Genomic DNA, 15861 nt, shown 5'->3' on the forward strand with positions numbered 1-15861 from the left:
CTGCTAGGTAATCTGTGTTATTACTACAAGTGAGAAAAACCATGTCACAGACTAACTGCTAGGTAATCTGTGTTATTACTACAAGTGAGAAGAACCATGTCACTGACTAACTGCTAGGTAATCTGTGTTATTACTACAAGTGAGAAGAACCATGTCACTGACTAACTGCTAGGTATTTTGTTCAAGAAGCTAATGCAATTGAATTCCCTCTTCTGTCTTTTTCCAGGGCAGATTCCCTCACTGTACCATAGCACATGGATTTCAGGACTTCAAATGAAGAGGTAGGTAGAATTTCAGTTGAATAGATTTCAATCCCTCAGCATTTTGCAAAGATAATTGGAGCAAATTGGTCTGCCACGGCAAATAGCATTTTGTCTTTTTACTTGACAGCGTACTCAATTGCTGACACATGTTAACCTTTGCACCACCACAAGTGTCATTGAATTATCATATCTCTACAATGCATGATTGGCTTAGGTAGATGAAAATGTGACTGTCCTTGTTGCATACCTGGTGCCAACCGCCTGTGGTGTAAATTGTGAATGTACACAGACGACAGTGTCTGACTGGAGTTGATGATGTAGCTAGATAAAGATGGAGAGGATTAGGATGAGAAGGTAATGATGAAACACAAGATGGGATCAGAGATAAGGGTAATTACATACATGCTCTACAGCAGGTCAAACAATGCTCAGCCGAGTAGAGAGAGACAGAGAGAGTAGAGGCTGCTTCTGATCTACCCAGTGATAGATATATCAGCACCGTAGCTCTGATTCAGCTCGGCTAACGAGAATGACTGCCTTCAACGTCTCTCTCTCTCTCTCTCTCTCTCTCTCTCTCTCTCTCTCTCTCAACACACGCACACACAAACTCACACGTGTGAGTCATACACACACCGTGGATATAGTGTGCAAGGCAACTCACTGTAAAAAGACTTTCACATTGAGATGCTGCTGTTGATATTAATACACACCCAGGCTGATTTTGTTATGGTTTCTTTACACAGATCTAGATACTGTACAAGTAAATGTAATTCTTTGAGTTGCCATACCTACCATGTCACCTTATTTTTTAAACTGGTATCCTTTAGTGACCTAACTGCGTTTGTCATCAAGGATGCATAGTGTGCACCGCCCTATGGGACTCCCAATCACGGGCGGTTGTGATACAGCTTGGAATCAAACCAGGGTGTCTGTAGTGACGCCTCAAACACTGAGATGCAGTGCCTTAGACCGCTGCGCCACTCGGGAGCACCTAAATCATGTAATCATGTCAGGTGAAGGTGGTTTTATTATTTAGACTTAACCGTAGTTTCAAGGACAGGACATGCATTCCAATTAGTTGGTGGGGAATTGGCTATACAGAATGCAAATGTATGCAGATCAGCTTGTTTTAAATGGATCACGGGATATGATGATGATTTCTCTCATTCCTTTCAGAGAAATGCATACCTGGTGACTGAGCATAATTTATTAAAACTTTTTAATTCCACAAGACCTTAGATGGATAGACAAAATGAAGATTGATTATTTAATTGGAGATTTATTAAATTAGATGATTGTAAATATTTTTTTTCTGCTGCCTGTGATTAAGAGGCGTATCGTTGCAGTTATCTGGTTTTGGAAAATTATCAAATAAGGATTTTTATTTTCAGGGCCAAGACAACAATATATTTTAGTCTGATTAATGTTATAGCACAGTGCATAGAAAATACATGTAATTCAAACCAATTAGTGAAAATTATTTACTGAGAACTAACCTAATTAGCTTAACTATATTTCTACTGTCTCCTATTATCAAACATAATTGCAACATAATATTGAAGATGTATGCAATATAAACACTAGTGGAATTGTTTTCCCCCTGATGTGATCACGAATAATAACTTCCGAAATTTCCGAAACCTATTAGATACAATGTAATTGAAATGGTTTCTTGGTTACTAGCTTTCTGAAAGTGGAATTCACATAATGTATGGGGCATTGTTTTACATGTCACCATTTTGAAATTAACAGGCTAAGAAGAATTATCATTATCATACATGTCACTCTGTCAAGTCTCTTCAATGTCTTTACAATTTGATGACATTTTCATTTGATTTAATTTCATGGCCAGTTAATTTGGACAAAGAAGAACGATACATGATTTTCCCACTTTGATTTACTTTGCAGACAAAGACTGGGGTTTATCTGCTGCAAGATGGTAACGAGGAGCCTTTCAATATTCGACTGCACTTGGCTAAAGACATTCTGACCATTCAAGAGCAAGATGTCATCTGCGTGTCAGGAGAACCATTTTATTCCAGTGTAAGTAACCTGCCCTGCATGTCAAATTAAATACCTTGGGAAAGGATGTTTCAATTACCAGAAAAAGATATCATGTTGGGCAGACGATACATTTGGAACCATGAGAGTGAAGTGTGAGCATGACTGGAGAGAAAATACCTTTTAAAATGGGCCTTTCCTTTGTCAGCTTTGTTATACTTGTATTATCTACGCTAAACTTTTATACTCGTAAGTATGTCCACAATAAACACCTCTTTATTCCATCTGATTCCTTGTAGGAGAGAACTGTAACGATCAGAAGACAGACGATTGGAGGTTTTGGCTTGAGCATTAAGGTCATTTAGATCTCCATTGATTAGACTGTTTCTGCCTATTCTATCATTGAATTTACTGTTACCTAATGCCATTGATCTTTTGAAGCCACAATTGATATATCAACAGTAGACTAATGGAGTATCGTATTGGGGAAGACACAACAGTTTTTCTCTTTTTTCCCTCTGTTTCTTTCCTTCAAATGTTTGTGCAACAAACTACATAACTATATAATTCACCCCCTAGGGAGGCGCAGAACACAAAATCCCTGTTGTGATATCAAAAATATCAAAAGAGCAAAAAGGTAAGCTTTCCTTTTTTTTGTTTTTTTTTTGTTTCCATTTCACTATGAGTTATGAATCGCGGTTTATTTACCCAAACGTAATAATATCTAATATATTGTCTGCAGCTGAACTGTCTGGGCTGCTGTTTATTGGAGATGGGATCCTCCAGGTAAGGGATAATGATGAGTATTTTGACAGTTTCTTCTGTCTTGGGTTATTCAGTATTTGTACTACAGGTATGTCTGATCAAATTCAAACTCCTTCACACTTTGCAGATGGATCACAATACGATATGTTAGTTCACTGAGCCACCTCATATCATGCATATCATCAATTTAATGGATTGGATATTATTGTTACTAACAAGAAGACTGTTTGTTTTTAGATAAATGGAATAAATGTTCGAAGCTATCGCCACGAGGAAGCGGTAAGCAGCTGCCAACTTAATATTTTATATTTCCCTGAAGCTGCAAACACTTGCAACACCACTTTATCTTGTTTAACGTTTTGGACCTTATCTTTGGGGCATGTAAGATGAGTTTTACACCTTTTCCGATTTGTGTGTATCAACCTCCTAAATGTGTGAGGCTGCGTAAATCTCCCAGGTTTTTAACCGATATCTAATCTACTTGTTCTAAGAAGGGAATTTGTACTACATCCATCATCCAAGTACGTGGTTGAGATGAGTAACAGACTTAGAAGTCCTATGGCAGTATTGTAAATTCACCAAATATTTCTTTACAGGTGCAGGTTTTGCGAAATGCCGGAGAGGAAGTCACTCTGACTGTGTCTTTCTTGAAGAAGACACCTGCTTTTCTGAAACTGCCCCTCTGTGAAGACTGCACATGTACGTGCATCTTAGAAACCTCCAAAGAAATATAAGAGCTGAAATTGTATGTTATTTTCAGTAAGGATATGATGAGAGAAAATAAAACAAGATTGGAGAAAAAAACTCCATCTGCACATGGATTACATGATGATTCGTGCATTGACTGTTATTTGTCTCTGGTATAATTATCTCTGAAAAAGAGCTGGAAAGAAAAGTTTATTTAAATATAGTTTTTACCTGAAATAGAGCTAGACATAAAAGCTCTGGATATTGTACCAAGGCTAAAGAAAATATGATATGACTTCCAAATGACTGAATAAATAACTTCTGAATGTCATTCTCCTCCCAGGTGTTCCAAGTGACCAGAGCAGTGGAACGTCCTCCCCTCTGTGCGACAGTGGCTTACACCTGAACTACCATCCTAACAATACGGTACAGTTTAGCATTCTTAACCCACCCCATTTTGAGACTGATCTCCTTTCTGTACAAGTCTCAGCCATATCTGTCTCTGCAACTCTTGTAACAATGCCAGTAGGCTGTTGTTATTCCGCAGTGGCATTCACAGGCAGACGGTGACAGTCCGGGTGCTCTAACTCTTTCTCTGGGCCAGAGGAAAAAACAACGTATTCAGTAGTTGAACTATGGCTTGCACATATACAGCTTCTGCTGCATCTACATCTACCTGAATGAATCATGAACAAGCCTGGGCTATTGACGTATTAGAAAAATGATGGGAGATACTATATGAAGAACTAAACTAAGAGGTGTTCTCTTCTTTCTGTGTGTATAAACCCCTCTAGGACTCACTGTCCTGCTCATCTTGGCCCACGTCCCCTGGGCTCCGCTGGGAGAAGAGATGGGTGGACCTGCGCCTTATTCCTCTCCTCCACTCCCGTCTGTCACAGCACATCCCGGGCTCTGACGTCTGCAGGTAAGCTCAGCGCTGGGCTGCAGCCGGGGGACCGGGGAATGTTTGTTGTCAAAACACAGCCAGGGGCCATTCTCTGTCACTACTGCTGAAGGTTCAGTGGCCCCTGTGCCTCGTCTATTTGAGAGGGGTCTTCTGGCGAGGGACTTTGGGGGCTAGGTGTTAGGATGACTTGTCTCCTGTAAAGAGACTATTCAAATGGAGAGGTCAACCACTGGCAGTTACAGTGCCTTCGGAAAGTATTCAGACCCCTTGACTTTTTCCACATTTTCTTCTAAAATGTATTCAATAGTTTTCCCCCACTCAAATCTACACACAATATCACATAATAACAAAGCAAAACTTGGTTTGCTGCACAGCTATTTTCAGGTCTCTCCAGAGATGTTCGATCTGGTTCAAGTCCGGGTTCTGGCTGGGCCACTCAAGGACATTCAGAGACTAGTCCCGAAGCCACTCCTGTGTTGTCATGGCTGTGTGCTTACGGTCGTTTTCCTGTTGGAAGGTGAACCTTCGTCCCAACCTGAGGTCCTGAGCGCTCCGGAGCAGGTTTTCATCAAGAATCTCTCTGTACTTTGCTCCGTTAATCTTTGCCTCAATCCTGACTAGTCTCCCAGTCCCTGCCGCTGAAAAACATCCCCACAGCGTGATACTGCCACCACCATGCTTCACCGTAGGGATGGTGCCAGGTTTCCTCCATACTTGACGCTTGGCATTCAGGCCAAATAGTTCAATATTGGTTTCATCAGACCAGAGAATCTTGTTTCTCATGGGTTGAGAGTCCTTTAGGTGCCTTTTGGCAAACTCCAAGCGAGCTATCATGTGCCTTTTACTGAGGAGTGGCTTCCGTCTGGCCACTCTACCATAAAGGCCTGATTGACGGAGTGTTGCAGAGATGTTTGTCCCTCTGGAAGGTTCTCCCATCTCCCCAGAGGAACTCTGGAGCTCTGTCAGAGTGACCATCGGGTTCTGGGTCACCTACTTGACCAAGGCGGTTCTCCCCTGATTGCTCAGTTTGGCCGGGCAGCCAGCTATAGGAACAGTCTTGGGGGATCCAAACCTTTTCCATTTAAGAATGATGGAATGATGGAGTACCTTCAATGCTGCAGAAGTACCCTTCCCCATATGTGTGCCTCGACACAATCCAGTCTCGGAGCTCTACGGACAATTCCTTTGACCTCATGGCTTGGTTTCTGCTCTGACATGTACTGTCAACTGTGAGACCTTATATAGACAGGCGTGTGCCTTTCCAAATCATGTACAATTAATTGAATTTACTACAGGTGGACTCAAATCAAGTTGTAGAAACATCTCAAGGGTGATCAATGGAAACAGGATGCACCTGAGCTCATTTTTGAGACTCATAGCAAAGGGTCTGAATACTTTTGTAAATAAGGTATTTCTGTTTTTTGTTTTTAATAAATGTGCACAAATGTCTAAAAACCTGTTTTCGCTTTGTCATAATGGGGTATAGTGTGTAGGTTGCTGATGAAATTGTTTAATTTAATCAATTTTAGAACAAGGCTGTCGCGTAACAAAATGTGGAAAAAGTCAAGGGGTCTGAATACTTTCCAAAGGCACTATAAGACAGTGGTTCCTCCATTTGCTGCAAAGCTTGCTTAGCTGTTACTTATTTCTCTTGAATAGAAATTGAGACGGCATGGGTTATGATTAATATATGGACAGACAAGTTGTTTGCCTGACTAAGGATAAAACATTTTTGAGATATGCCTTGTTCATATTGATATCGATATTAATATCATACTGAATTGGTGCCAACCACTACTAAAAAGTATATTTGTCTGATTCTGATTTCTAAAGGAAACATGCATTTCAAGTCATAGCTGTGGATGGGGTTTGCAGTGGGGTTATCACGTGCCCCACTGCTGAAGATTGCCTAGATTGGCTCCAAGCAATAGCAGCCAATATATCAGCTCTCACCAAGCACAATGTGAGTACAATCAAACTAAATTGATGTGCTTCTTAGGCAAAAACATGAGTAAGATAGATTCGATTTTAGGTCGATTTTCCATACTCTTAAACAGCCACGGGTTCGGTTTTGATGAAAAATGTAATAGAACACTGTATTACTACACTCATATGGATTGAGGATGGCTGTTAAGGTGATTGAGTATCTACACACAGTAGTTAACCTATAACAGTTTATGATCTTGTCAATTTTCATTAAGGTTTCACACAGCTAACTATCATTAAATGTGTCAGATGTATCATATAAGTCATATACTTATGAATGTCTTTTCATGCTATGGGACATGAAACATCCACATTCTTGGAGGCGTAAGTCACAATATCAGTGTTGGTGTTTGGAGGCAGTCACTACATACACTTACACCCCCCATGCTAACCAATACACTTGTATTAGCTATAATTCATAATAATGCATTATGTAATAATAATCATCCCGAGAGGTGGTAAGCAAATTAAAAGTAATTCAGGAGATAGCGACTGTGTACTATGCTCCATTTCTCTGTTTGAATGTCTTTGAAAAAGCTTTCTCTGGCTGGATGTGTTAAACAGGTTAGTGCTTTGTGTTACTTCCAGATGGATAGTGCTCAACAAACAGGGGAAGGCAGTTCTGTATCTTACTGCATGGACCATCCTCAATTTGTATCCTCCAGACAGAAAGCAAATATACGTTTTGTTTTTTAGTGTTGCTATCTCTTAGCAGCACAGTTGATTTTTTCCAAATACATAACAGGTTGGCCATTAGTGTTTAATGATTAAGTGGACCTGGCAAAGACCAGGTCAGGAAGTAGAGCTAAAAGCTAGCCTGGCTGTCGCTCGCTAACTCTAAGTCCCACTCAGATAAATCTTCATTCTGGACTCGGTGGGTGGTTGGAGCACTGCTGAGAGAGGGGTTAGGAATGTAGCTAGTAAAGAGCATCTCAACACCTAGCATAGTATTAGCAACCTCTGAGAAATGTAATTATAATGCAGCCTGAGGGCAGTGTGAGGGAGACCAGCGTCTCTAGGGGGCGAATGTGGAGTGGAATAAGTGAGGGGTCACATTGAGCATAATAATGATGAGTCACTGTCAATACTGTACTGTGTGGATGAGAGGGTTTTCTGGCTGTCGCCACCTCGCTCATCTCTTACTGTACCAAAGTGCATGAAAGAGGTTGTAACCAAGATATGATTACGGTGCATTCGAAAAGTATTCAGTCCCCTTGACTTTTTCCACATTTTGTTACTGTTACAGCCGTATTCTAAAAATGATTCATTTTATTTAAAACATGTTCATCAATCTACACACAGTACCCCATAATGCCAAAGCCAAAACAGATTTTAAGAAATTTTAGCAACAATAAAAAACAACAACAACTGAAATATTACATTTACATAAGTATTCAGACCCTTTACTCAGTACTTTGTTGATGCACCTTTGGCAGCCATTACAGCCTTGAGTCTTCTTGGGTAGGACGCTATAAGCTGGGCACACCTGTATTTGGGGAGTTTCTCCCAATCTTAGGTGCATATCCGCTCATATCTGCCCATCCATCAGGTTGGATGGGTAGCGTCGCTGCACAGCTATTTTCAGGTCTCACCAGAAATGTTTGATCGTGTTCAAGTCCGGGCTCTGACTTGGCCGCTCAATGCTATTTAGAGACTTGTCCCGAAGCCACTCCTGCATTTTCTTGGCTCTGCATTTTCTTGGCAGTGTGCTTAGGGTCGTTGTCCTGTTTGAAGGTGAACCTTCGGCCAGGTCTGAGGTCCTGCGTGCTCTAGAGCAGGTTTTCATCAAGGATCTCTCTGTACTTTGATCTGTTCATCTTTCCATCGATCCTGACTAATCTCCCGGTCCCTGCAGATGAAAAGCATCCCCACACCATGCTTCACCGTAGGGATGGTGCCATGTTTCCTCCAGATGTGACGCTTGGCATTCAGGCCAAAAAAGTTAAATCTTGGTTTTATCAGACCAGATAATACTTTTTCTAATGTTCTGAGACTTTTTTAGGTGCCTTTTGGGAAACACCAAGCAGGCTGTAATGTGCCTTTTGCTGAAGAGTGGTTTCCGTCTGACCACTCTACCATAAAGGCCTGATTGGTGGGGTGCTGCAGAGATGGTTGTCCTTCTGGAAGGTTCGCCCATCTCCACAGAGGAACTCTGGTGCTCTGTCAGAGTGACCATCAGGTTCTTGGTCACTTCCCTGACCAAGACCCTTCTCCCCCGATTGCTCAGTTTGGCCGGGCGGCCAGCTCTAGGAAGAGTGTTAGTGGTTCCAAAATTCTTCCATTTAAGAATGATGGAGGCCACTGTGTTCTTGGGGACCTTCAATGTTGCAGAAATGTTTTCGTTCCCTTCCCCAGATCTGTGCCTCAACATAATCCTGTCTTGGAGCTCTAAGGACAATTCCTTCCACCTCATGGCTTGGTTTCTGCTCTGACATGCACTGTCAACTCTGGGACCTTATGTAGACAGGTGTGTGCCTTTCCAAATCATGTCTAATCAATTGAATTTACCACAGGTGGACTCTCATCAAGTTGTAGAAACATCTCAATGATGATCAATGGAAACAGGATGCACCTGAGCTCAATTTTGAGGCTCATAGCAAAGGGTCTGAATGATTATGTAAATAAGGTATTTCAGTGTGTTTTTTTTAACAAATTTGCCACATTTAAAAAAAAACTCAGACTGGGGGGAAGGTTCACCTTCCAATAGTACAACGACCCCAAGCACACAGACAAGACAACGCAAGAGTGGCTTCGGGATAAGTCTCTGAATCCCCTTGAATGGCCCAGCCAGAGCCCGGACTTGAACCCAATCGAAAATCTCTGGAGAGACCTGAAAATAGCTGTGCAACAACGCTCCCCATCCAACCTGACAGAGCTTGAGAGGATCTGCAGAGAAGAATGAGGGAAACTTCCCAAATACAGGTGTGCCAAGCTTGTAGCGTCATACCCAAGAAGACTCAAGGGTATAATTGCTGGCAAAGGTGCATCAACAAGGTACTGAGTGAAGGGTCTGAATACTTGTAATGTAAATGTGATATTTCATTTAAAAAAAAAAAATAAAAAAAAATATATATATATATATATATACATTAGCTTCAATTTCTAATAACCAGTTTTTGCGGCGTTTTAATTATGTGGTATTGTGTGTAGATTGATGACAATTTTTTATTTATTTAATCCATTTTAGAATAAGGCTGTAAGGTAACAAAATGTGTAAAAGGGGAAGGGGTTTGAATACTTTCCGAATGAACTGTATGTGGTATTCTGACCCAGAACCCAGCTCATGTATAGTCCGGTAATAAAAGGCTTCTTTCCATAACATTGAAAAAATAAACATTGGGCCCTCTACTGGATCACTGTTAAATTGTACACTTTTGAAAATGGGACGCTGTGAAAATGTAAATGTAATAGCTACAATTTGGTATAATTTGGTTCTCTCTCTATTCCTGTGAGAGGGTTCTACTTATAGCGCGGTGTGAATTTGGCGGTGCTGATACCTGGGTTCAAATACTATTCCAAACCATTGCAAATGCGTTATCTGTGCTTGATTGAGCTTGCCTGGCTTCATGGGCCAATAGACTAGTCCCAAATCTTTAAATCCCACCTATCTGGCGCTCTAGGCAGGCTAGAGCAAACACTTAAAGTATTGGAAAGATTTTAAATACTATTTGAAACCCGTTCCGAGCTGCTGATACCTGTAATCTTGCAGAATGTTTCATTTGAAGCCTCAATGCTGTCTCTGTCTCTCAATTCAATTCCATTTCAATTTAAGGGTCTTTATTGGCATGGGAAACATATGTTTACAGTGCCAAGCAAGTGAAATTGATAATAAACAAAAGTGAAATAAACAATAAAAAATTAACAGTAAGCATTACACAAAAACAAAAGTTCAAAAATAATAAAGACATTTCAAATGTCATATTATGTCTATATACTGTGTTGTAATGATGTGCAAATAGTTAAAGTACAAAAGGAAAAATAAATAAACAGGTGTTTGTTCTTCACTGGTTGCCCTTTTCTTGTGGCAACAGGTCACAAATCTTGCTGCTGTGATGGCACACTGTGGTATTTCACCCAATAGATATGGGAGTTTATCAAAATTTGATTTGTTTTCAAAGTCTTTGTGGGTCTGTGTAATCTGAGGGAAATATGTGTCTCTAATAGGGTCATACATTTGGCAGGAGGTTAGGAAGTGCAGCTCAGTTTCCACCTCATTTTGTGGGCAGTGTGCACATAACCCCTCTTCTCTTGAGAGCCAGGTCTGCCTTCGGGGGCCTTTCTCAATAGCAAGGCTATGCTCACAGAGTCTGTACATAGGATTTCCTTAAGTTTGGGTCAGTCACAGTGGTCAGGTATTCTGCCACTGTGTATGTACTCTCTGTTTAGGGCCAAATAGCATTTTAGTTTGCTCTGTTATTTTGTAAATTCTTTCCAATGTACCGGGGACATTTATTTTTTCAGCAAACATTAGCTATGTCGTCTTCAGTCGCATCGCCTCCCCATTCAGTTAAAGTAAACTCACCCCATTCCGTACAAATGTGCGCAACCGCAACATTCAAACGAGGCTACAAAGAAAACTAATGGGACTGTAGCGACTGTGTTGACTTCAAAATCGGGGGTGTGAACTAGGTTTCTATTCATGCATTGATCGACATGGTAATGGCTCTATAGTATTGGAGAAAAAAACTGTTGTTGAAAAAAACTGACCCTCCGTTACATCGTGGCGTGTCATGTCGTAACGTACAGCACGCATAAAGCAACTATTTCTGAATTATAATCTCTCTCCACCAGGTGTAGCACTTCTCTCATCCTTTAGAAACAAGAAATGGACAGTGACGAGGGTAAGGGGGGGATACCTAGTAATTTTTTTCATCATCATTGCATGCGATCATCATTCTCAAAGCCGCTGTTTACTTCTAAGATCACTTTAGCACCGCCCTAAAAACCCGATTCAAATTGGACACAAACCTTCAAATAGGTATGTAATGACACATTATATAAACTCTTTATAGTGTTTTATTTACATTTTAGATGAGATAAGGTGATAAGTTGGACAGATCGAGTGAAAAAAAGCAATTTTCCCACACGACATCTCTCCTTCTCACTATCACGCATTAGTTTCACTTCTCCACCTGCCATTTTTAAAAAGACCTGACGGGGCTCATTGCCTGCTTGAATTATGCAGAAACGGGCAGCGTTTAGGTCATGCCATTTATTTTGTTGGAAAGGGAAGAAATTGTGCTTTACAATGGTATTGACATTACAGTTGATCTGGAAGTATTACGTTTTTGGGGCGCTAAAATAAGGGCAATTGTACGGACCAAAGCGATGGTCGGTCGGTAACCCCTACACCATAACCCTCTAAATTTTAAATGGAGGTGCAAGCAGAGGGCTTCAACGTTGGCCTATGACTCTTTTCCATTTGGAAACTCCCGGTTGTTGCATCGAAAGTGCCCTTCATTGCGAAGTCTACCTCCACGAAGTGCTGTCTGCAAGTGCTGTCATCTTTAGGACATGGAGCCACTTCTTCAAAAGTTGTGGGTCCTCGGGCAGGCGATTGGTGGATTTTTTTTGAACCAATTCATACAGCCTGCCGCTATACAGTTCATATTTGAATTACTAATTGTTGTTGCCATCTTCGTTGTCCGCACCTAACATCACTCTCTTCGATTCACTCTCCGCTTGAAAACTCAATACCACAGACAATTTGATGATTCCTGCCAGTGACACACTGGCGTCAGTCATTACTATGGAAATTTAAAATGGCACTGACCATAGCTCAAATAAATCTTGTTGACGATCAAAATACTAAAAATAGAGATGTCAGTTAAATGCACATGTTTAGTATTAGTGGATTGACTACATCTAGTAGCTTTGATTTAGTTCCTGAAGTGTTTCCATTCACCTTTAATGATAATGCAGAGAATTTTCCCAAGGTTGCTGTTGACGCATATTCCCCGGTAGTTATTGGGGTTGAATTGTCTCCCCTTTTGTGGATTGGGGTGATCAGTCCTTGGTTCCAAATATTGGGGAAGATGCCAGAGCTGAGGATGATGTTAAAAAGTTTTTTAACCAATTTGTGGTCTGTATATGTAGGATACCATCAACCCCACTAGGCCTTTTTGGGTTGGAGGGTTTGTATTTTGTCCTGTAGTTCATTCAATGTAATTGGAGAATCCAGTGGGTGTGGTAGTCTTTAATAGTTTTTTCTAAGATTTGTATTTGATCATGTACAGTTGAAGTCAGAAGTTTACATACACTTAGGTTTTAAAATATATAGATATTTCACCTTTATTTAACCAGGTAGGCTAGTTGAGAACAAGTTCTCATATGCAACTGCGACCTGGCCAAGATAAAGCAAAGCAGTTCGACACATACAACAACACAAAGTTACACATGGAATAAATAAACATACAGTCAATAATACAGTAGAAAAATCTATATACAGCATGTGCAAATGATGTAGGATAAGAGAGGTAAGGCAATAAATAGGCCATGATGGTGAAGTAATTACAATCTAGCAATTAAACACTGGAATGGTAGAATGTGCAGAAGATGAATGTGCAAGTAGAGGTACTGGAGTGCAAAGGAGCAAGATAAATAAATAAATACAGTATGGGGATGGGGTAGATTGGATGGGCTATTTACAGATTTTTTTCAGTTCGTTCCAGTCATTGGCAACAGAGAACTGGAAGGAGATGCGGCCAAAGGAAGATTTGGCTTTGGGGGTGACCAGTGAGATATACCTGCTGGAGCACGTGCTACGGGTGGGTGCTGCTATGGTGACCAGTGAGCTGAGATAAGGCGGGGCTTTACCTAGCAGAGACTTGTAGATGACCTGGAGCCAGTGGGTTTGGCGACGAGTATGAAGCGAGGGCCAGCCAACGAGAGCGTACAGGTCGCAATCGTGGATAGTATATGGAGCTTTGGTGACGAACGGATGGCACTGTGATAGATTTTATCCAATTTGTTGAGTAGAGTGTTGGAGGGTATTTTGGAAATGATATCGCCGAAGTTGAGGATTGGTAGGATGGTCAGTTTTACCAGGGTATGTTTGGCAGCATGAGTGAAGGATGCTTTTTTTGCGAAATAGGAAGCTGATTCTAGATTTAATTTAGGATTGGAGATGTTTAATGTGAGTCTGGAAGGAGAGTATACAGTCTAGCCAGACACCTAGGTATTTGTAGTTGTCCACATATTCTAAGTCAGAACCGTTCAGAGTAGTGATGCTGGACGGACGGACAGGTGCGGGCAGAGATCGGTTGAAGAGCATGCATTTAGTTTTACTTGCATTTAAGAGCAGTTGGAGGCCACATAAGGAGAGTTGTATGGCATTGAAGCTCGTCTGGAGGTTAGTTAACAGAGTGTCCAAAGAAGGGCCAGAAGTATACAGAATGGTGTCGTCTGCATAGAGGTCGATCAAAGAATCACCAGCAGCAAGAGCGACATCATTGATGTATACAGAGAAGAGAGTCGGCCCGAGAATTGAACCCTGTGGCACTCCCATAGAGACAACCAGAGGTCCGGACAACAGGCCCTCCGATTTGACACACTGAACTCTATCAGAGAAGTAGTTGGTGAACCAGGTTGGAGTCATTAAAACAAGTTTTTCAACCACTCCACAAGTTTATTGTGAACAAACTATAGTTTTGGCAAGTCGGTTAGGACATCTACTTTGTGCGTGACGCAATGAATTTTTCCAGCAATTGTTTACAGACAGATTATTTCACTGATAATTCACTGTATCACAATTCCAGTGGGTCAGAAGTTTACATAAACGAAGTTAACTGTGCCTTTAAACAGCTTGGAAAATTCCAGAAAATTATGTCATGGCTTTAGAAGCTTCTGATAGGCTAATTGACATGATTTGAGTCAAATCGAGGTGTACCTGCGGATGTATTCCAAGGCCTGCCTTCAAACTCAGTGCCTCTGTGCTTGACATCATGGGAAAATCAAAAGAAATCAGCCAAGATGTCAGAAAATAAATTGTAGACCTCCACAAGTCTGGTTCATCCTTGGGAGCAATTTCCAAATGCCTGAAGGTACCACGTTCATCTGTACAAACAATAGTAAGCAAGTATAAACACCATGGGACAATGCAGCCGTCATTCCGCCCAGGAAGGAGATACGTTCTGTCTCCTAGAGATGAACGTACTTTGGTGTGAAAAGTGCACAACAATCCCAGAACAACAGCAAAGGACCTTGTGAAGATGCTGGAGGAAACAGGTACAAAAAAATCTATATCCACAGTAAAACCAGTCCTATATCGACATAACCTGAAAGGCCGCTCAGAAGCCACTGCTCCAAAACCGCCCTAAAAAGCCAGAGTATGGTTTGCAACTGCACATGGGGACAAAGATCGTACTTTTTGGAGAAATGTCCTCTGGTCTGATGAAACAAAAATAGAACTGTTAGGCCATAATGACCATCGTTATGTTTGGAGGAAAAAGGGGGAGGCTTGCAAGACAAAGAACACCATCCCAACCGTGAAGCACAGGGGTGGCAGCATCATGTTGTGGGGGTGCTTTGCTGCAGGTGGGACTGGTGCACTTCACAAAATAGATGGCATCATGAGGTAGGAACATTTTGTGGATACATGTATATTGAAGCAACATCTCAAGACATCCGTCAGGAAGTCAAATCTTTGTCGCAAATGGGTTTTATAGAAAATTTGTGGGCAGAACTGAAAAAGCGTGTGCGAGCAAGGAGTCCTACAAACCTGACTCAGTTACTCCAGATCTGTCAGCAAGAATGGGCCAAAATTCCCCCAACTTATTGTGGGAAGCTTGTGGAAGGCTACCCGAAACGTTTGAACCAAGTTAAACAATTTACAGGAAATGCTACCAAATACTAATTGAGTGTAAACTTCTGACCCACTGGGAATGTGATGAAAGAAATTAAATCTGAAATAAATCATTCTCTCTACTATTATTCTGACATTTCACATTCTTAAAATGAAGTGGTGATCCTAACTGACCTAAGACAGGGAATTTTACTAGGATTAACTGTCAGGAATTGTGAAAAGTTTAAATGTATTTGGCTAAGGTGTATGTAAATTCCAACTTCAACTGTATATGTTTTTGCTGTTTGTTCTTTGTTATAGAGCCAACCAAATTGGAGAAGTGGTTTATCCATACATCTTCTTTTTGGATAGATAACTCTTTGTGTTGTTTGTTTGGAGTTTTCCAATTTTCCCAGAAGTGGTTAGAGTCTATGGATTTTTAAATTATTTTGAGTTGATTTCTGACGTGC

The 15861-nt window shown here is 41.0% G+C and overlaps 1 protein-coding gene across 4 annotated transcripts in view; it reads left to right on the top strand.

The window, feature by feature from the left end:
• The window catches only part of sntg1 (syntrophin, gamma 1), a 39063-nt gene that overhangs the window by 13296 nt on the left and 9906 nt on the right, over positions 1-15861 (top strand). For all 4 annotated transcript variants that reach the window (XM_036986099.2, XM_036986100.2, XM_036986101.2 and 1 more), the window contains exons 3-12: positions 227-281; positions 2172-2306; positions 2564-2620; positions 2844-2901; positions 3007-3050; positions 3267-3308; positions 3626-3728; positions 4060-4142; positions 4511-4641; positions 6457-6586. In XM_036986099.2, coding sequence (XP_036841994.1) covers positions 255-281; positions 2172-2306; positions 2564-2620; positions 2844-2901; positions 3007-3050; positions 3267-3308; positions 3626-3728; positions 4060-4142; positions 4511-4641; positions 6457-6586 — 810 coding nt within the window. In that variant the 5' untranslated portion in view covers positions 227-254. The remainder of the gene's footprint in view (positions 1-226; positions 282-2171; positions 2307-2563; positions 2621-2843; positions 2902-3006; positions 3051-3266; positions 3309-3625; positions 3729-4059; positions 4143-4510; positions 4642-6456; positions 6587-15861) is intronic.

Source organism: Oncorhynchus mykiss, chromosome 8 (genome assembly GCF_057628025.1).
Source record: "Oncorhynchus mykiss isolate SJ-2025 chromosome 8, ASM5762802v1, whole genome shotgun sequence".
NCBI lineage: Eukaryota > Metazoa > Chordata > Actinopteri > Salmoniformes > Salmonidae > Oncorhynchus > Oncorhynchus mykiss.